This window comes from Anthonomus grandis, chromosome 19, assembly GCF_022605725.1.
Source record: "Anthonomus grandis grandis chromosome 19, icAntGran1.3, whole genome shotgun sequence".
NCBI lineage: Eukaryota > Metazoa > Arthropoda > Insecta > Coleoptera > Curculionidae > Anthonomus > Anthonomus grandis.
Window position 1 is genome coordinate 3,718,611 of NC_065564.1, and position 19,445 is coordinate 3,738,055.

The 19,445-nt window shown below is 37.4% G+C and overlaps 2 protein-coding genes and 1 long non-coding RNA gene across 4 annotated transcripts; 2 read left to right on the plus strand and 1 right to left on the minus strand.

Moving 5' to 3' along the window:
• The first annotated feature begins 333 nt into the window (after positions 1–333).
• On the plus strand, positions 334–16,417 carry LOC126747612 (Golgi pH regulator). 2 transcript variants are annotated; one of them, XM_050456347.1, is made up of 10 exons: positions 334–747; positions 3,387–3,657; positions 13,943–14,246; positions 14,305–14,411; positions 14,466–14,691; positions 14,906–15,096; positions 15,159–15,340; positions 15,402–15,587; positions 15,857–16,004; positions 16,064–16,417. In XM_050456347.1, exons 1-10 carry the CDS (start codon positions 358–360, stop codon positions 16,183–16,185), a joined length of 2,127 nt encoding a protein of 708 aa, XP_050312304.1. In that variant the 5' UTR covers positions 334–357; the 3' UTR covers positions 16,186–16,417. The 2 variants fall into 2 exon arrangements, with proteins under 2 accessions (XP_050312304.1, XP_050312305.1); XM_050456348.1 differs by lacking the exon at positions 334–747 and having other exon boundaries at positions 3,509–3,657; positions 13,943–14,023; positions 14,083–14,246.
• On the plus strand, positions 3,671–5,565 carry LOC126747618 (uncharacterized). Its single transcript, XR_007664293.1, has 2 exons — positions 3,671–4,692; positions 5,062–5,565. It is a non-coding gene; the product is annotated as an uncharacterized LOC126747618 (long non-coding RNA).
• LOC126747611 (probable glutamine--tRNA ligase) lies at positions 9,100–13,670 on the minus strand. The gene is made up of 11 exons (XM_050456346.1): positions 13,449–13,670; positions 12,874–13,384; positions 12,493–12,825; positions 10,874–11,061; positions 10,598–10,821; positions 10,246–10,385; positions 10,014–10,185; positions 9,794–9,956; positions 9,510–9,733; positions 9,268–9,457; positions 9,100–9,210 (listed from the first exon to the last, which is right to left on the minus strand). The coding sequence occupies exons 1-11, from the start codon at positions 13,566–13,568 to the stop codon at positions 9,163–9,165; spliced, it is 2,313 nt and encodes a 770-aa protein (XP_050312303.1). The 5' UTR covers positions 13,569–13,670; the 3' UTR covers positions 9,100–9,162.
• Positions 16,418–19,445: the final 3,028 nt, after the last annotated feature.

Sequence of the window (19,445 nt, forward strand, 5' to 3'; positions counted from 1 at the left end):
ACTAATAAGCAAGTCTTGGGTAACTTGTGTCATAACTTTGCTTCTGATGCTCAGATTTATTTGAATTTTGTTTTAAAAGTTTCTTTAAAAGGTTTTTAACGTCTTGCCGAAAAAGTAAAGAAAATCCATGCACCAGAAGATTTTTTATCCAACTTTTTGAAAATCGTGTCTCAAATTTCCAAGGTGCTAATGAGTAAGTCTCAGGTAACTTGAGTCATAACTTCACTGCCGATGCTCCGACTTATTTGATTTTTGTTTTAAAAGTTTCCTTAAACTGTCCTTAAAACTTACACCAAAAACAACCAAGATGGTACTGCCCCAGTTGAACCAACGAACCCGTTTACTTCCACAGTGCACATGTCCTACAAAATCAGGAAAACCGTCGCGAGCAGCCTACACGAACTCGCCCAGATCCTCGGTCCGGAACTGGCGGCCTCCCACTTATCCCCCCTCTTCGAGGGTTTCCTGAAGGACGTCGACGAGGTGCGCATCGCGATCCTAAATCACCTGCACGAATTTTTAAGTCTGATCGGACCCGATCATCGGGTCGTTTTCCTGCCGAAATTGGCCGATTTCCTGCGGGTGGAAAACTTGTGCAATTGGCGCTTTCAGGAGACGTTCGCCGAGCAATTGACCGAGTGCGTGCCGTTGTTCGCCCCTAAAGATGTCGTCAAACATATCGGGGCCTACGCGCAATCGTTATTGTTGCATAACGTTGCCGCCGTCAGACGGTCTGCTATTTTATTGGTAAGTACCAAGGAACTGTTTAGTGGTTTATAATATTTGTTAGAGTGTTCTGAAGCTTTAGAAGAATTAACAGAATCCGTGCGCCAGAAGTTTTTTTATGCAAGTTTTTGAAAATCATGTCTGACATTTTCAGGGTGCTAATAGAGAAGTCTCAGGTAACTTAGGTCGTAACATTGCTTTTGGTGCTCGGATCTGTTTGATTTTTGTTTTAAAAGTTTCTTTAGAATGTTCTTAACGTTCTACTGAAAGAATCAATAAAATCCGTGCATTAGAAACTTTTTTATTCGATTTTTTGTAAGTCTTATGTTCATGAAGTGATAATGTGGAGGTCTTGGGTAATTTGTGTCATAACTTAACTTCTAATGTTCGGATCCTGTTGATTTTTAAAAGTTTCTATGATGTATTCTTTAGCTTTTAGTGAAAGAATCATTAAAATCCATGAACCAGAATTTTTTTATATCCGTTTTTGGAAACAACAGTTGCAGAAATATATCATTCATTCTTGGGTAACTTGGTTCATAACTTTATTTCTAGTGTTTAGATTTGTTTGATGTTTATCTTAAAAGTTTCTTTGGACTGTTCTTTAGATTTCAGTGAAAAAATCATTAATATCCATAGACCAGAAGCGTTTTTATTCAATTTTTGGATAGTTACGTCTGCTGATTGCAAGGGAAAATATATGGAAATTTCGGGTAACTTGGGTCATAACTTTACTTCTGATGGTCAGATTTATTTGGTTTTTGCTTTAGAATATTTTTTAGACTGTTCTGAAGCTTTTATTGAAAGAATCGACAAAATCTGTGCACTGGAAGCTTTTTAATTCAATTTTTAAAAAGTCAAGTCTTATGTTCATGAAGTGATAATGTGGAGATCTTAGGTAATTTCAGTCATAACTTAACTTCTAGGATTCGGTTCCTGTTGATTTTTATTTTAAAAGTTTCTATGGACTGTTTTTTAGCTTTTAGTGATAAAATCATTAATATCCATAGACCAGAAGCATTTTTATTCAATTTTTGGGTAGTTATGTCTGCTGATTGAAAGGGAAAATATGGAAATTTCGGGTAACTTGGGTCATAACTTTACTTCTGGTGATCAGATTTATTTAGTTTTTGCTTTAAAATATTTGTTAGACTGTTCTGAAGTTTTTATTGAAAGAATCGATAAAATCCGTGCACTGGAAGCTTTTTAATTCAATTTTTAGAAACTCAAGTCTTATGCTCATGAAGTGATAATGTGGAGATCTTAGGTAATTTGAGTCATAACTTAACTTTTAGGGTTCGGATCCTGTTGATTTTTATTTTAAAAAGTTTCTTTGGACTGTTCTTCAGCTTTCAGTGGAAAAATCATTAATATCCATAGACCCGAAGCGTTTTTATTCAATTTTTAGATAGTTACGTCTGCTGATTGCAAGGGAAAATATGGAAATTTTGGGTAACTTCGGTCATAACTTTACTTCTGGTGATCAGATTTATTTAGTTTTTGCTTTAAAATATTTTTTAGACTGTTCTGAAGCTTTTATTGAAGGAACTAACAAAATCCGTGCCCTACAAGCTCTTTTATTCATTTTTTTGAAACTTGTGACTGAAATTTCTAAGTTGTTAATAAGTAAGTCTTGGGTAACTTAGTTAATAATTTTACTTCTGGGGCTCCGATTTGTTTGATTTTTCTTTTAAAAGTTTCTTCAGAGTGTTTTAAACGTTTTACTAAAAAAATCAAGAAGATCCATGCACCAGAAGCATTTCTATTAAATTTTTTGAAAATCATGTCTAAATTTCCAAGGTGCTAATGAGTAAGTCTTGGGTAACTTGTGTCATAACTTTGCTTCTGGTGCTCAGATTTGTTTGGTTTTTGTTTTAAAAGTTTCCTTAGAATGTTTTTAAGCTTCTATTAAAAAATCAAGCAAATCCGTGCACCAGAACCTTTTTTATCAAATTTTTTGAAACTTATGCCTGAAATTTTCAAGGTCCTAATGAGCAAGTCTCTGGTAACTTGCCTTATAACTTTGCACACATCTCGTGAGAGTATTTCATTTTTATTTTAAAAGTTTATTTAGGCTTTTCATAAGCTTTTGTTAAATGAATCAAGAAAATCTGTGCACCAGAAGTTTTATTATCTGAATTTTTGTGCATCATGTGTGACATTTCTAAGATGCTAATGGAGAAGTCTCAAGTAACTTAAGCGATAACTTTACTTCTGGTGCTCCGATTTGTTTGATTGTTGTTTTAAAAGTTCCTTTAGAGTGTCCTTAAGCTTCTATTAAAAGAATTGAGAAAATCCGTTCACTAGAAACTTTTTTATTTAAATTTTTGAAAATCATTTCTTGTGGGGAAACAGTCAGTCTTAGGTCATGACTTTTCTCCTGGTACTCGAAAAAACCTGATTTTTTTTTAAACCCCCTTAAAGGGCTAAAACAATTATTATACCCGGAACAAAATTGAATAAAATTACCTCTAAATCCTGGAAGTAAAGGGATAAAAAATGGCAGCAAAAGCCTGGAAGCAAGTCATTAAAAAATTACTCTGTTAACGCCGATTTGTCTGTAAAATTACCTTTTTTGGTAAAAAAATGAAGAAAACACAAACGTTTTTGATCCTCTCCTGTTTCTATCATCTCTCTTTTTTTCTCCGTTACCCTTCTAGATCACCAGGATAGTAAAACACATAATAAAGGACGACATGCTGTTGTCCAACTACATTCTGATGATGTGCCAGCGGTTCGCCTTGTCGAAAAAATGGCGGGCGCGTCAGTCGTTCGCGATGTTCTGCGCCGAGGTGCTGGAGCAACGCGTGATGGAGGTAGATCGGTTCGTCGCGCTGCTCCTCCATCAACTCCTCGATCTCAGCTGGGACCCGGTGGCGAACGTGCGAATGATCGTCGGAGATTGTATCACGAAACATCTGGTCGTGAACGGTGAGTACTTGAAGAGTTTCTTTTTGTGGAAACATTCGTTTAACGAAAAAATGTGTCTATTTGGAGCAAATTTATTTTAATTGGTCGTATGCCACCAGATTTTTGGGTCTCAGGTAACCCGGGTTATAACTTCACTTGTGGTGGTCAAATTTGTTTGGTTGTTGTCTTAAAAGTTTCTTTGGAATGTTCTTAAGCTTTTGTTGAAAGAATCAAGAAAATCCATGCAGTGGAAAAATTGTTATTCAAGTCTTTAGAAATCAAGTCTAGATATCGCAGTGGTAAATCATACATATTTAGGTAAGTGGGTTCATAACTTCACTTTTAGTGCTCGGATTTGGTTGATTTTTGATTTAAAAGTTTCTTTAGAGTATTCTTAAGCTTTTATGAAAAGAATCAAGCAATTCCATGCACTAGAACATTTCTTATTCAATTTTTTGAAAGTCCAAGTCTAGGGGTCTCAGTGGCAAATCAAACATTTTTAGGGAACTGGGTTCATAATGTCACTTCTAGTGGTTGGATTTGTTTGATTTTTACTTAAAAAGTTTCTTTAGAGTGTTCTTAGCTTTTATTAAAAGAATCAACGAAATCGATGCACTAGAAGATTTTTTATCCAATATTTGGAAAGTCAAGTCTAGGACTTCACAGTAGTAAATCATACATTTTTGGGTAACTTGGTTAATAACTTTACTTTTAGTTCATGGATTTGTTTGATTTTTACTTTAAAAGTTTATTTAGAGTGTTCTTAAGCTTTTATTAAAAGAATCAACGAAATCGATGGACTAGAAAATTTTTTATTAAATTTTTAGAAAATCAAGTATAGGAATTCACAGTAGTAACTCATACATTTTTGGGTAACTTGGTTCATAACTTTACTTCTAGTGCTTAGATTTGTTTGATTTTTGCTTTAAAAGTTTCTTTAGAGTGTTCTTAAGCTTTTATTAAAAGAATCAACGAAATCGATGCACTAGAAAAAATTTTATTACATTTTTAGAAAATCAAGTCTAGGGGTCTCAGTGGCAAATCACACATGTTTAGGTAACTGAGTTCATAACTTTACTTCTAAGTCATGGATTTGATTGATTTTTGCTTTAAAAGTTTTTTTAAGGTGCTCTTAAATTTCTAATGAAAGAATTAGAAAAATCCATGTACTAGAAATTTTTTTATTAAATTTTAAGAAAATCAAGTCTATGGGTCCCAGTGATAAATTCTACATTTTTAGGTAACTGGGTTCATAACTTCACTTCTAGTGCTTAGATTTGTTTGATTTTTACCTTAAAAGTTTCTTTAGAGTGTTCTTAAGCTTTTATTAAAAGAATCAAGAAAATCGATGCACTAGAAAAATTTTTATTAAATTTTTAGAAAATCAAGTTTAGGAGTTTATAGTAGTAAATCATACATTTTTAGGTAACTGGGTTCATAACTTTACTTCTAGTGGTTGGATTTGTTTGATTTTGGTTTTAAAAGTTTCTTTAGTGTGTTCTTAAGCTTTTATTAAAAGAATCAACGAAATCGATGCACTAGAAGATTTTTTATCCAATTTTTGGAAAGTCAAGTCTAGGAGTTCACAGTAGTAAATCATACATTTTTGAATAACTTGGTTCATAACTTTACTTTTAGTTGATGGATTTGTTCGATTTTTGCTTTAAAAGTTTTTTTAAGGTGTTCTTAAACTTTTAATGAAAGAATCAGGCAAATCTATGCACTAGAAAAAATGTTGTTAAATTTTTAGAAAATCAAGTCTAGGGGTCTCAGTGGCAAATCAAACATTTTTAGATAACTGGGTTCATAATGTCACTTCTAGTGGTTGGATTTGTTTGATTTTTACTTGAAAAGTTTCTTTAGAGTGTTCTTAAGCTTTTATTAAAAGAATCAACGAAATCGATGCACTAGAAATTTTTTTATTACATTTTTAAAAAATCAAGTATAGGAATTCACAGTGGTAAATCATACATTTTTAGGTAACTTGACTCATAACTTTACTTCCAGTGCTTGTATTTGTTTGGTTTTTCATTTAAAAGTTTCTTTAGAGTGTTCTTAAGCTTTTACTGAAAGAATCACGCAAATCCATGCACTAAAAACTGTCCAAATTTTTGAAAATCCTGTCTGAAATTACTTAGGTCATAATGGTGGAAGTCTCAGGTAACTTTGCCGATAACTTCACTTCTAACAGTCGGATTTGCTTCATTTTCATTTTAAGAGTTTCTTCAGGATGTCTTCCAGCTTCTACTAAAAGAACTGAGTAAATCCATGCTTTTGAGTTGGTTTTATTAAAATTTTTGAAAAATAGTGCACTAAACCAGAAATGAGGAAATCCACCCTCACCTGTAAAAGCTGGAATTGCATAGCCTCGCTCATAGAGAGCGGCATAGTAGAAAAAAAAATCAAGGGGATCAAAATCTGGTTTTTAGATGCAGAACCGATTCTACCCGCCGAAAGTCTGGAGTGGTTAAATCCGGTGTTGAGGAAGCTGCAAGCGGACACAGACGGGGACGTGCGGTACTACGCGTCCCATCACTAGATAGAGCGGCCCAACTATTCCATTGTTTTTCTTCTTTTTTTTTTACCGCGAGTTTTTCGTTTTGTAATAAAATATTTATAGTTGCGATTTATATATTTTTCTTTATTTTTTTCTCTGTTTATTGATTTCTTTGGTCAATTATACTTTGTAAAATATGTTGATAATTGAATAAAAAACATTGTTTATATATGAAAACGGAACTGACATTTCTATTATTTGTCCTAATTAAACGACAAGGAGGAGGAGGAGGAAATGGGGTGCTCAGGTACGTTTTAGTTCAATTAAATTACCCAAAAATTTGCGTTTAATTGAGTGATTTTGAACCGATTTTTTGGGACTTTTACATTTAGATTTTTTTTATGGTAAGTGAAGTTCTAACTAATTGGTCCTAAAAGTCAGGCCACTTTGTACATTACTCCTAAACCTGTATTTTAGGGCTTTTTGAAAAGTGGAAAATGAAGGAACGTTGACCTGATTTTCTAGGACTTCCGGTACATTTAGGGATTTTTTCTAGAGAGTGAATAGTGAAACGTTAACTACCCTGTCCTTTTTTAGTCCCAACTCTGTACGTTAATAGGTCATAATGGGGAAGTCTCAGGTAACTTGGTCCATAACTTCACTTGTAATGGGCGGAATTGTTTGATTTTTTCGTTAAAAGTTTCTCTAAAGGGCTCTTAAGCTTCTAATAAAATAATAAAGGAAATCTATGTACTAGAAGATTTTTTATTGAGTTTTTTGAAAATGGAGTGTAGGAATCACAGTGTATATTATCCATTTTTGGGTAACTTGGTTGATAACTTTACTTCTAGTGTTTGGATTTGTTTCATTTTTACTTTAAAAGTTTCTCTAGAGGATTCTTAAGCTTCCACTAAAAGAATCAAGGAAATCGATGCACTAGAAGATTTCTTATTTAATTTTTTGGAAGTGAAGTCCAGGAGTTCACAGTAATAAATCACCCATTTTTGGGTAACTTGATTCATAACATTACTTCTGGTACTTGGATTTGTTTGATTTTTGCTATGAACGTTTCTTTAGAGGATTCTTAAGCTTCTGCTGAAAGAATCAAGGAAATCCATGTAGTAGAAAATTTTGTATCCAAATTTTTGAAAATCGAGTTCATTGGTCACAGTGGTAAATCATCTATTTTTGGGTAACTTGGATGATAACTTTACTTCTAGTGGTTTGATTTGTCTGATTTTTACCTTGAAAGTTTTTTTAGAGGATTCTTAAGCTTCTACTGAAAGAATCAATGAAATCCATGCTGTAGAACATTTTGTATCCAAATTTTTGAAAATCAAGTTCAGGGGTGACAGTGGTGAATCATCCATTTTTGGGTAACTTGGTTCATAACTTTACTTCTGGTTGTTGGATTTGTTTGATTTTTGCTTTGAAAGTTTCTTTAGAGTGTTTTTAAGCTTCGACTGAAAGAATCGAGGAAATCCATGTAGTAGACAATTTTTTATCCAAATTTTTCAAAATCAAGTTGAAGGGTCACAGTGGCAAATTATTCATTTTTAGGTAACTTCGTTGATAACTTCACTTCTAGTTCTTGGATTTGTTTGATTTTTGCCTTGAAAGTTTCTATAGAGGATTCTTTAGCTTCTACTGAAAGAATCGAAGAAATCCATGTAGTAGAAAATTTTGTATCCAAATTTTTGAAAATCGAGTTCATTGGTCACAGTGGCAAAATCATCTATTTTTGGGTAACTTGGTTGATAACTTTACTTCTAGTGTTTGGATTTGTTTCATTTTTATTTTAAAAGTTTCTCTAAAGTGTTCTTAAGCTTTTTCTGCAAGAATTTAGGAAATCCATGTAGAAGAAAATTTTGTATACAAATTTTTGAAACACATCTCGTGAGAGTCACAGTCTTAAGCCATCCATTTTTGGGTAACTTGGATGATAACTTTACTTCTAGTTCTTGGATTTGTTTGATTTTTGCCTTGAAAGTTTCTATAGAGGATTCTTCAGCTTCTACTGAAAGAATCAAAGAAATCCACGCAGTAGAACATTTTGTATTCGAATTTTTCAAAATCAGGTTCAGGGTTCACAGTGGTAAATCATCCATTTTTGGGTAACTTGGTTCATAACTTCACTTCTAGTTCTTGGATTTGTTTGATTTTTGCCTTCAAAGTTTCTATAGACGATTCTTAAGCTCCTACTGAAAGAATCAAGGAAATCCATGAAGTAGAATATTTTGTATCCAAATTTTTGAAAATCAAGTTCATTGGTCACAGTGGTAAATCATCCATTTTTGGGTAACTTGGTACATAACTTCATGTCTACTGCTTTGATTTGTTTGATTTTTGCTTTGAAGGTTTCTCTAGAGGATTCTTAAGGTTCTGCTGAAAGAATCAAAGAAATCCACGTAGTAGAACATTTTGTATTCGAATTTTTCAAAATCTAGTGCAGGGGTCACACTGGTAAATCATTAATTTTTGGGTAACTTGGTTGATAACTTCACTTCTAGTGCTTGGATTTGTTTGATTTTTGCCTTGAAAGTTTCTATAGACGATTCTTAAGCTCCTACTGAAAGAATCAAGGAAATCTATGTAGTAGAAAATTTTGTATACAAATTTTTCAAAATCAAGTTTAGGGGGTCACAGTCGTAAACCATCTATTTTTGGGTAACTTGCATGATAACTTTACTTCTAGTGCTTGGATTTGTTTGATTTTTCCTTTGAAAGTTTCTTTAGTGTGTTTTTAAGCTTATACTACAAGAATCAAGAAATTCCATGCACTAGAAACATTTTTACACACTTTTTTGGCAATCAAGTCTAGTTCACAATGGTAGATTATACATTTTTAGGTAACCTGTGTCATTCAAAGCAGTTTTAAAAACTTTGACCCCTCTATAAATATTATGCCTTAATATTTAGTTTCGACCCTATGGCCTCATCAGGATAGGAACAACAAACTAAAAACGTTCAATTGCAATAAAAATTTATTAATATCAATATACAATAGTATCGTATCTATTGAACACAATTCACTTGCCGGTATCTTCTTTAAGTCCCACCGTTCTGTTGACTACGATCTACAACAAGGAACAATTAGCTTAAAAAAAGGGAAAAATGCCCCAAAACAAATTCACCTTGTCGTCCTTGGTGTCTGGATCAATGGCAAAAAATCCGGTTCTTTCAAACTGGAAAGTCTCCAAGACCTTGGCCTGCCTCAGCGACTTATCAGCGAAACTCTTCAAGACCTTCAAAGAATCTGGATCGCAATCGGAGATGAACCCGTTGGGAACCTCCGCGGGATCCTCGGGGTTCTTATGCTTGAACCTGTGAAAAATCCGGGAATAAACGGGACTTTCCGGGACCACACGAAACTTACAAAGCCGAATAAAGCCTGACCTCCACCTCTATGGGGTCGGCAACCCAATGAACGAACGCCTTCGGTTTCACTTTGGCCTTTTCCGCCTCAACGCATTTGCAGATCAGCTCGGAAACTTCCCCGGAACTGCCGGTTTTCACTTCCGCCACCTCCAAGACGTATCCGGCGTGTCTCAGGCCCACCGATTGGGTTTTCGTGAGTCGTCTATAGCCCTTATCACCCACCTAAGAAAAACATCCGAAAAAAAAATCAATTGGACCTAGAATCGGCCGGCGAGACGGCACCTCCATAAAATCGCTCTTTTCGATCCAAATCACCCGGTCGAAAGTGACGTCGTGGCTACCCCCTTCCGGTTTATTAGGAAAATCGGGCACAGGAATCCGCACCGCTTTCGAGTGCGGGTAGTTCTCGATGGTGACCCTCAGGGGCTCCAAAACCACCATGTGCCTGTAAAAACCGCAAATTATCAAAAAAATTCCCTCGCAAAACGGGGGAATTTTAAACCTGGGCGCCACGTTATTCAAATAATCCCTGACGAACGCCTCCAACATGGACGGATCCACGGTGCTCTGCGCCCCGGTTACGCCCAACTGGGCGCAGAAGTTGTTGATCGCCTCCGGGGGGAATCCTCTGCGCCTCAGGGCGGTCAACGTGAAAAGTCTCGGATCGTCCCAGTCTGCCATTGAAAGGAAAAATTGAATTTTCAAGAAATATTTAATCGAGCGGGGAAATGCACCTTTTACGATACGTTCCTCGATCAGTTTGGCGATTTTCCGCTTGGAAACTACCGTGTAATTGACGTTCAGTCTGCCGTACTCCCATTGGACGGGACAGTAGATGTCCAGGGCGTTACAGAGCCAATAGTAACTGGACCGTCTGGAAATGCGAGAAAACGGGCACAGTTTGAATCGATTTGGGCGTTTCGAAGCCATTTCCTGGGACTTGAAGGAGTTTTTCATTTATTCCAGGCAGTTGAAGCCAGTTCCAAGTTCTTTTGGAGGAATAGACTTCAATAGCCTGGAATGACTAAAAAACGCCTTCAAGTGCCTGAAACGAACCAAATTTCACGTATTTTGCAAACGACTTGCCTAGATTGAAACTCCTTGGTGCACAACGAATGCGTGATATGTTCGATACTGTCGCACAAACAATGGGTGTAATCGTACGTGGGATAAATGCACCACTTATCCCCTGTTCGGTGGTGGGGCGTGAAACGCACCCTATAAGCCACCGGGTCCAGTTTACCCTCCTCCAGGGTGACTTTCATCCTCAAGGTGGCGGCGCCCTCGTCGATTTTCCCATTTTTCATGTCCTAACCGTAAATTCTTCAGTCTAGAGGGACGGTGAGTCGAATTTACACTTACCTGGAACAGCTGAAGACTCTCTTCCACGGGACGATCCCTCCAAGGGGAGGGCTCGGGGTTGAACCCCTTCATTTCGTCGGCGGTTTGATGGCAAACGTACGCCATCCCTTTCCGGATCAATTTCACCGCCCACTCGTATAGTTGATCGAAATAATCGGACGAGTGGGTCACTTTATAGGGCTTGTAACCTTTAAAAAAAGACGTCACAGGGTTTATATTCATTATTCCAGGCAGTTAGAGTCTTTTCCTGGAATATATAACTAATCATAACTGCCTGGAATAATTTAAAAATTACTTGAAAGTTCCTAGAAGAACCTTTGGATCTCTGGACATAATCGAAGATTTGCTGCAAAGGCCTGCAAGAATGTTTTTTTTATTATTCCAGGCAGTTAAAGTCTCTTCTTCGTAAAGAACTGACAACTGGCTTCAATTGCCTGGAATAATTCAGAAATTATTTTAAAGATCCTGGAAGAACCTTCAGATGCCTCCAAATGCTTGGAAGAATTATTTTTTAAATTATTCCAGGCAGTTGGAGTCTCTTCCTGTCAAAGAACTCACTACTGAGTTCAACTGCCTGGAATAATTTACAAATCACTTTAAAGTTCCTGGAAGGACACCCAGATGCCTTTAAGTCCCTGGGCAAAGCTAAAAATTGCTTCAACTGCCTAGAAGAATTAATTTTTCACTTATTCTAGACAGTTGAAGTATTTTTCTACCAAAAAACTCACAATTAGCGTCAACTGCCTGGAATAATTCAGAAATTACTTTAAACATCCTGAAAGAACCCTCTGATGCCTTCAAATCCCTGGATGAACTTGAAAATTGATTCAAATGCCTGGAAAAATTACTTTCTTACTTATTCCAGGCAGTTGGAAGTCTTTCCCTCTCAAAGAACTCACTAACAACTTCAACTGACTGGAATAATGTAAAAATGCTTCAATGTTCCTGGAAGAACCTTCGGATCACTGGAGGAAATTGAAAATTGATTCAAATGCCTGGAACAATTAATTTCTGAATTATTCCAGGCAGTTGAAGTCTTTTCCTATTAAAGGACTCACCACTGAGTTCAACTGCCTGGAATAATTTAGAAATTATTGTAAAGTTCCTGGAAGAACCTCCAGACTGCTTCAAATCCCTGGACAATGCTGAAAAATTGATTCAAGTGCCTGGAAGAATTAATTTCTTACTTATTCCAGACAATTGGAGTCTCTTACTTTCAGAGAACTCATAATTAGCTTCAACTGCCTGGAATAATTTAAAAATCACTTTAAAGTTCCTGGAAGAACCCCCAGGTGCCTTCAAATCCTTGGACAATACTGAAAAATTGATTCAAGTGCCTGGAAGAATTAATTCTTTACTTATTCCAGGCAGTTGAAGTTTTCCACTCAAAGAACTCACAATTAGCTTCAACTGCCTTGAAAAATGTAAAAATCACTTCAAAGTTCCTGGAAGAACCTCCAGACTGCTTCAAATCCCTGGACAAAACTAAAAAATTGCTTCAAGTGCCTGGACGAATAAATTTCTTACATATTCCAGGCAGTTCCTCCAAAAGAACCCTCAAACTTGAGACACCTTGAACAACAATTACTGAAGAAACCATTCAAAAAATTTAAACCTACCCAGCCAATTAACAATGTCATAAATCCCTGTGAAAAACTTCTCCTCCTCCTTTTCTGGATTGGTGTCATCATATCTTAAAAAGCAAATTCCCCCGTTGGCTGCCGCATACCCAAAGTTAATATTGATGGCCTTCGCATGCCCAATATGAAGGATTCCGTTGGGTTCGGGTGGGAACCGGGTCCTCACCTTTCCCCCTGTAATTTTCAAATGTTCCCGCAACAGTTTTTCAGTGTTTTCTGTGACAATGTAGCCATCGGTTTTGTAGTTTTCGCCGGGGGCATGGAAGTTCACCTTTTTCATCACATCCAGGATGGTGAGGCTCTGGCTTGGTTCTGCAAACTAACGGCTACAACTGGAACACTTTAAAAAACATAAAATACCTTCAGATTTCTTTGCCACAGGTTTTGCTCTAGCCTCTTTCCCTCCAGTCTTTTTTTTATCGGGTTTTGGTGCTGGGGCCAGGTCGGCTTCTGTTTTAGGCCCAAGCACATCCAAAATTTGCACATCAATTTCGTTTTTTATGGCTTTTCCGTCAGCCCAAGGCAGCTCCTCTCTCACCTTTTGCATTAGAGGCCCAGAATTGAACCGATATCTCTTCTCAACCAGTTCGTCTTTAAAATTGTTCAAGTGCTTTTCTATGCATTTTTCCACTTGTTCTGGGGTGACAACCACCCCAACCCCGCAAAATTGTTCCAACAGATTGGTGTCAAAGTTGTTTATATGCGAGAGGGCGAACTCTATGGCTTTATCCACCCTCAAAGTGTTGTCAAGCTTCTTAGAGACAATATATTTGACCAGGGTGGGTAAATGATGGGCCATTTGGGGCTTTATTTTGGTTCCCAGGTGGTAGAGGAGGGTGCCGGTGCCCTCGGCTAGTTGCACCCCTCTGACCTTTAAGAGGTTTTCAATTTGAAGCTCTATGGGGCTTAATTGTTCTAATTTTAGTAAAACTTACCTCATTTACGATGGACAATAAGGTTTTGGTAACTGCGGCGTTTTTTAACGTTTCTTTGGCCTTTTGCTCGCTGAGCCCGAGACTTTTTAGGGCCTCAATGTTCTCCTCGTCTGCCCCCATGCTTAAATTAAATATAAATTAATAGAGAAGAAAATTACACCGGTTTTTCCTTGGAAAGTCGATGTGTTTTTCTTCAATATAACCTCTATTATGATGAAACGTCAAGGTGACAGCAAACGCCACGTGCCCTAACTTCAAAGTGACATTTTATATGATCAAGCAGCGACTAAATCCAGCTTAGCCACATTGTGCATAATTTATAAGCACCCTTAATGCGCCCATATGGCTTTCTACCGGTGCATCGCGGTTTGCTTATGCAAGACGTGCCAACCATGTGTTAGTTGCGTTTTTTGTAGCCGCTCGTTTTTTAAACAGAACCTCACTTTTAGAGGTAAATAAACACAAATCTAGCTGTGTATTTTTCTTGATTTTAGGGCGTTTTTCGCGTGTTATGGTAGCAGTTGGGCCCCAAAATGACCTTTTTATTCGACAGCCTGGCTGTCTTTTGCTCCCAAGTAAGTGCCATCCCCCGAAACCCCTTGTTTCTTATTGGTACCAAAATTTTCGGTTTAAGGTGCTCTTTTTTACTGGGGCATGGATATTTTTCATGAAAAGACTGTTCAAAGACTACGAGGTGAGGCACGTAATGGTGCAGTTAATTTTCAGCATCACCCTCACCCTCTCTTGCACCATGTTCGAGCTAATTATATTTGAGATCTTGGGGTTCTTAGACAGCAGGTGAGTGGCCCCCACGGGCACCCCAGGAGGCCTGAATAACAAGAACTTTTACTACTAGTTCTAGATACTTCTTTTGGTACCTTATGCTGTACTTACTTCTGTTCGTTGTGATAGTACTGAACCCTTTTTATATAGGTTACTACTGCGTCAGCAATATAAGATACGGTAAGTCCTTATGGGTTGTAAATTGTCTAAGGGGTTGACTTCTGGTGGTTTTAGTGAGGGCCGACTATGTAAGGCGCCTCACCATCCTCACATGGCTGATTTTCCTCGGGGTGTTCTGGAAAATTGGCGATCCTTTCCCTATAAACCACCCCAACCAAGGGTTTTTCTCAATTGAATCACTGGTGTCTCGCATTGGGGTTATTGGGGTCACTGTGATGGCCCTACTGTCAGGGTTCGGTGCAGTAAACTACCCTTATTCGTCCATGAAGTATTTTATGAGGTATATCTATAAATACACTCTTAAATTTGCAGTTGCAGAGAGATCATTTAAATGGGGGTCACTTAAAGCAATTTTCCACCAGTTTTTTCCTTCCGAAGTGGCTTCTGGAACTGCCTGGAAGAAATTAAAAAATTGCTTCAAGTGATTGTTTCCCTTTTAAATGATCCCTGTTACTATAAGAGAGCAACAGAAAGCAACAGAAGGGATTTTCCAGGGATGTCTCCGAGTCTGACGTCACAAGCATTGAAAAACGACTGATCCAGACCATGGACATGATCGTGATGCGTAAGAAACGTATCGCGATCGCCAAAAAACAACGGGCACACCCCAAAGGGGACCCGGCGGGGGGCAAAAAGGGAATCTGGGACATTTTAGCATCTGTAAGGGGGGATCGCACTAGCGAGAGTAAGTTCTCGGTTAATTGACTCTAGTTTTCTGGATAAATACCGAAGAGGGGGAAATTCCAGATATAAACCAGCTTAAGCTGGAAATCGACGGTCTGGAAGAAATGAGCCGCCAACTGTTCCTGGAGGTGCACGAGAACCGAAACATGCTCGAGCGCATCGAATGGTCCAAAACCTGGAAAGGGATCTACTTTAACTTTCTCGGTTACATTTTCTCCGGTTATTGTTTATGGAAAATCTTTATTGTAAGTGGAGTGGAATCTTGGGGGAGAGGGTTTGCCTTTATGAGAGGAAAATTCGTTTCAGTGCACGATCAACATCGTCTTCGACAGGGTGGGCAAAAAGGATCCGGTCACCAGAGGGATCGAGATCGCCGTGCACTGGATGGGGTGGGATTTCGACGTCAATTTCTGGTCACAGCAAATTTCCTTTTATTTGGTCGGCTGCATCGTGGTTACCTCCATTAGGGGATTGTTGTTAACCCTCACTAAGGTTCGTATATTCCCGTTTCCCTTACTCCTGTCATAATTTGCTTCAACTGCCTGGAACAACTAAGAAACTTCCCCCCTTTAAGCTCTTCTTTGATATTCCATTCAAGCTTATCACAGTGGTAACGTGCACCATAATAAACTCAAGATGTGCATCGTACAACCGTCTCTTTTTGCACTGTGGACTCGTGCACTCAACAACGAGGGTTGTCCGATGCACAGTCTACTGTCTCCTCCTCAATTCATCGATCGAAAATCACGTTTTTTCTTCAGTTTTTCAACCGGATGTCATCGAGCAAAAGCTCCAACGTCATAGTGCTGGTCATGGCCCAGATCATGGGCATGTACTTCGTCTCTTCGGTGCTGTTGTTACGTATGAACATGCCGGTGCAGTACAGGACCATAATAACGCAGGTTTTAGGTAATAGAAACGAAGATTTCCCGGTGGTACAGACCTGACGTGATTGACCCATTTTTCAGGTGCCCTGCAGTTCAATTTCTACCATCGGTGGTTCGACGTGATTTTCTTGGTGAGCGCGTTGGGCAGCATCGTCACCCTGTATCTCGCCCATAAGCCTCCCGTTAGGGACAACATGATGTGATAAAACATTTTTCTTGTATCTAATAATAGACTGGAGAAGATCGAACTCCTTTATGTGTTTCATGTCTTAATTGCCAGTGGTAGTTTGAACTCCTAAATGACAGTTCGCGAAATGTGATCATTTTTTGTATAACTTTTTTCCACCCTTTTCTATGAATGTATTCAATTTTATTTTGGTAGTTTAGGCCTGTAATTGTAATAATTCTTGATTAATAAATTAAGTTAATGAGTAATTAATTGTTTTGCTTCAGGCACCTCCAGTGGTGCAGAAGTCACATACAGACACACACATACAACACAGACACGACACTAAACACGTGTTAAGCTCATGTCGCCCGATAGAAAGAGACACAAAACACAATGATATGGGGTTAAGCCCTTTGCTAAATAATTAACAATTACACACAGAACGTCGGACACGTTTCACAATTGGGAAAATGCACTGGCCTGATGAGACCCGTAAGGTCGAAACTAGGGTAAAAGAGTAGCAAGAGATCGTCGATTCACCCTTTAAAGGGTGCATCTCTGATCTACATCTTTTACCCTAGTCGCCAGTTAAACTGGTTAGATCATCAAATACAAGAATAGAAAACACTATCATTACGACGAGGAAGACGAACAAATTCCCATTATTAGGGTAATTATACCTTATTTTCGTTATCTTTATGGATATTGGATATACATAGTGCTAGTCATTGCTGACGTGAAGTCAAAATTATCTGTTCAAACGTTCAAAAAAAACGAACACTTTATGGATATATATATTTATGTATATAGAATTAGTCAATGCTGACGTGAAGTCCAAATTATTTGTTCAAACGTGCAAAAATTATATTTAAAATGGACGTTTGAACAGATAACTCGGACCCCACGTCAGCCTTTTTTTGAATAGCCATTACTAGCTGACGTGTAGTCAAAATTATCTGTTCAAACGTTCAAAAAAAAGGCTGACGTGGGGTCCGAGTTATCTGTTCAAACGTCTATTTTGAATATAGTTTTTGGACGTTTGAAACGTGCAAATATTGAATTTAAAATAGACGTTTGAACAGATAACTCGGACCCCACGTCAGCCTTTTTTTTGAATAGCCATTACTAGCTGACGTGAAGTCAAAATTATCTGTTCAAACGTCTATTTTAAATTCAATATTTGCACGTTTCAAACGTCCAAAAACTATATTTAAAATAGACGTTTGAACAGATAACTCGGACCCCACGTCAGCATTTTTTTTGAATAGCCTTTACTAGCTGACGTGAAGTCAAAATTATCTGTTTAAACGTTCAAAAAAAAAGGCTGACGTGGGGTCCGAGTTATCTGTTCAAACGTCTATTTTAAATATAGTTTTTGGACGTTTGAAACGTGCAAATATTGAATTTAAAATAGACGTTTGAACAGATAACTCGGACCCCACGTCAGCCTTTTTTTTGAATAGCCATTACTAGCTGACGTGTAGTCAAAATTATCTGTTCAAACGTTCAAAAAAAAGGCTGACGTGGGGTCCGAGTTATCTGTTCAAACGTCTATTTTAAATACAATATTTGCACGTTTCAAACGTCCAAAAACTATATTTAAAATAGACGTTTGAACAGATAACTCGGACCCCACGTCAGCATTTTTTTTGAATAGCCTTTACTAGCTGACGTGAAGTCTAAATTATCTGTTCAAACGTTAAAAAAAAAGGCTGACGTGGGGTCCGAGTTATCTGTTCAAACGTCCATTTTAAATATAGTTTTTGGACGTTTGAAACGTGCAAATATTGAATTTAAAATAGACGTTTGAACAGATAACTCGGACCCCACGTCAGCCTTTTTTTTGAATAGCCATTACTAGCTGACGTGTAGTCAAAATTATCTGTTCAAACGTTCAAAAAAAAGGCTGACGTGGGGTCCGAGTTATCTGTTCAAACGTCTATTTTAAATATAGTTTTTGGACGTTTGAAACGTGCAAATATTGAATTTAAAATAGACGTTTGAACAGATAACTCGGACCCCACGTCAGCCTTTTTTTTGAATAGCCATTACTAGCTGACGTGAAGTCAAAATTATCTGTTCAAACGTTCAAAAAAAAGGCTGACGTGGGGTCCGAGTTATCTGTTCAAACGTCTATTTTAAATACAATATTTGCACGTTTCAAACGTCCAAAAACTATATTTAAAATAGACGTTTGAACAGATAACTCGGACCCCACGTCAGCCTTTTTTTTGAATAGCCATTACTAGCTGACGTGAAGTCAAAATTATCTGTTCAAACGTTAAAAAAAAAGGCTGACGTGGGGTCCGAGTTATCTGTTCAAACGTCTATTTTAAATTCAATATTTGCACGTTTCAAACGTCCAAAAACTATATTTAAAATAGACGTTTGAACAGATAACTTGGACCCCACGTCAGCCTTTTTTTTGAATAGCCATTACTAGCTGACGTGAAGTCAAAATTAATTGTTCAAACGTTCAAAAAAAAGGCTGACGTAGGGTCCGAGTTATCTGTTCAAACGTCTATTTTAAATATAGTTTTTGGACGTTTGAAACGTGCAAATATTGAATTTAAAATAGACGTTTGAACAGATAACTCGGACCCCACGTCAGCCTTTTTTTTGAATAGCCATTACTAGCTGACGTGAAGTCAAAATTATCTGTTCAAACGTTCAAAAAAAAGGCTGACGTGGGGTCCGAGTTATCTGTTCAAACGTCTAATTTAAATTCAATATTTGCACGTTTCAAACGTCCAAAAACTATATTTAAAATAGACGTTTGAACAGATAACTCGGACCCCACGTCAGCATTTTTTTTGAATAGCCATTACTAGCTGACGTGAAGTCAAAATTATCTGTTCAAACGTTAAAAAAAAAGGCTGACGTGGGGTCCGAGTTATCTGTTCAAACGTCTATTTTAAATATAGTTTTTGGACGTTTGAAACGTGCAAATATTGATTTTAAAATAGACGTTTGAACAGATAACTCGGACCCCACGTCAGCATTTTTTTTGAATAGCCATTACTAGCTGACGTGAAGTCAAAATTATCTGTTCAAACGTCTATTTTAAATATAGTTTTTGGACGTTTGAAACGTGCAAATATTGATTTTAAAATAGACGTTTGAACAGATAACTCGGACCCCACGTCAGCCTTTTTTTTGAATAGCCATTACTAGCTGACGTGAAGTCAAAATTATCTGTTCAAACGTCCAATTTTTCTATAAATTTTTGCACGTTTGAACAGATAACTCGGACCCCACGTCAGCCTTTTTTTTGAACGTTTGAACAAATAATTT

Coding starts and splice junctions, on each gene's coding strand:
- LOC126747611 (XM_050456346.1), bottom strand. CDS start 13,568: ATGGGGGCAGACGAGGAGAACATTGAGGCCCTAAAAAGTCTCGGGCTC. Junction 11,062..12,492: donor TGACATTGTTAATTGGCTGG/GTAGGTTTAAAT, acceptor CTTTTTTTAAAG/GTTACAAGCCCTATAAAGTG. Junction 9,734..9,793: donor AAAAGAGCGATTTTATGGAG/GTGCCGTCTCGC, acceptor TGTTTTTCTTAG/GTGGGTGATAAGGGCTATAG.
- LOC126747612 (XM_050456347.1), top strand. CDS start 358: ATGTCCTACAAAATCAGGAAAACCGTCGCGAGCAGCCTACACGAACTC. Junction 3,658..13,942: donor GAAACATCTGGTCGTGAACG/GTGAGTACTTGA, acceptor TCTTGATTTTAG/GGCGTTTTTCGCGTGTTATG. Junction 15,097..15,158: donor GGGGGATCGCACTAGCGAGA/GTAAGTTCTCGG, acceptor GGGAAATTCCAG/ATATAAACCAGCTTAAGCTG.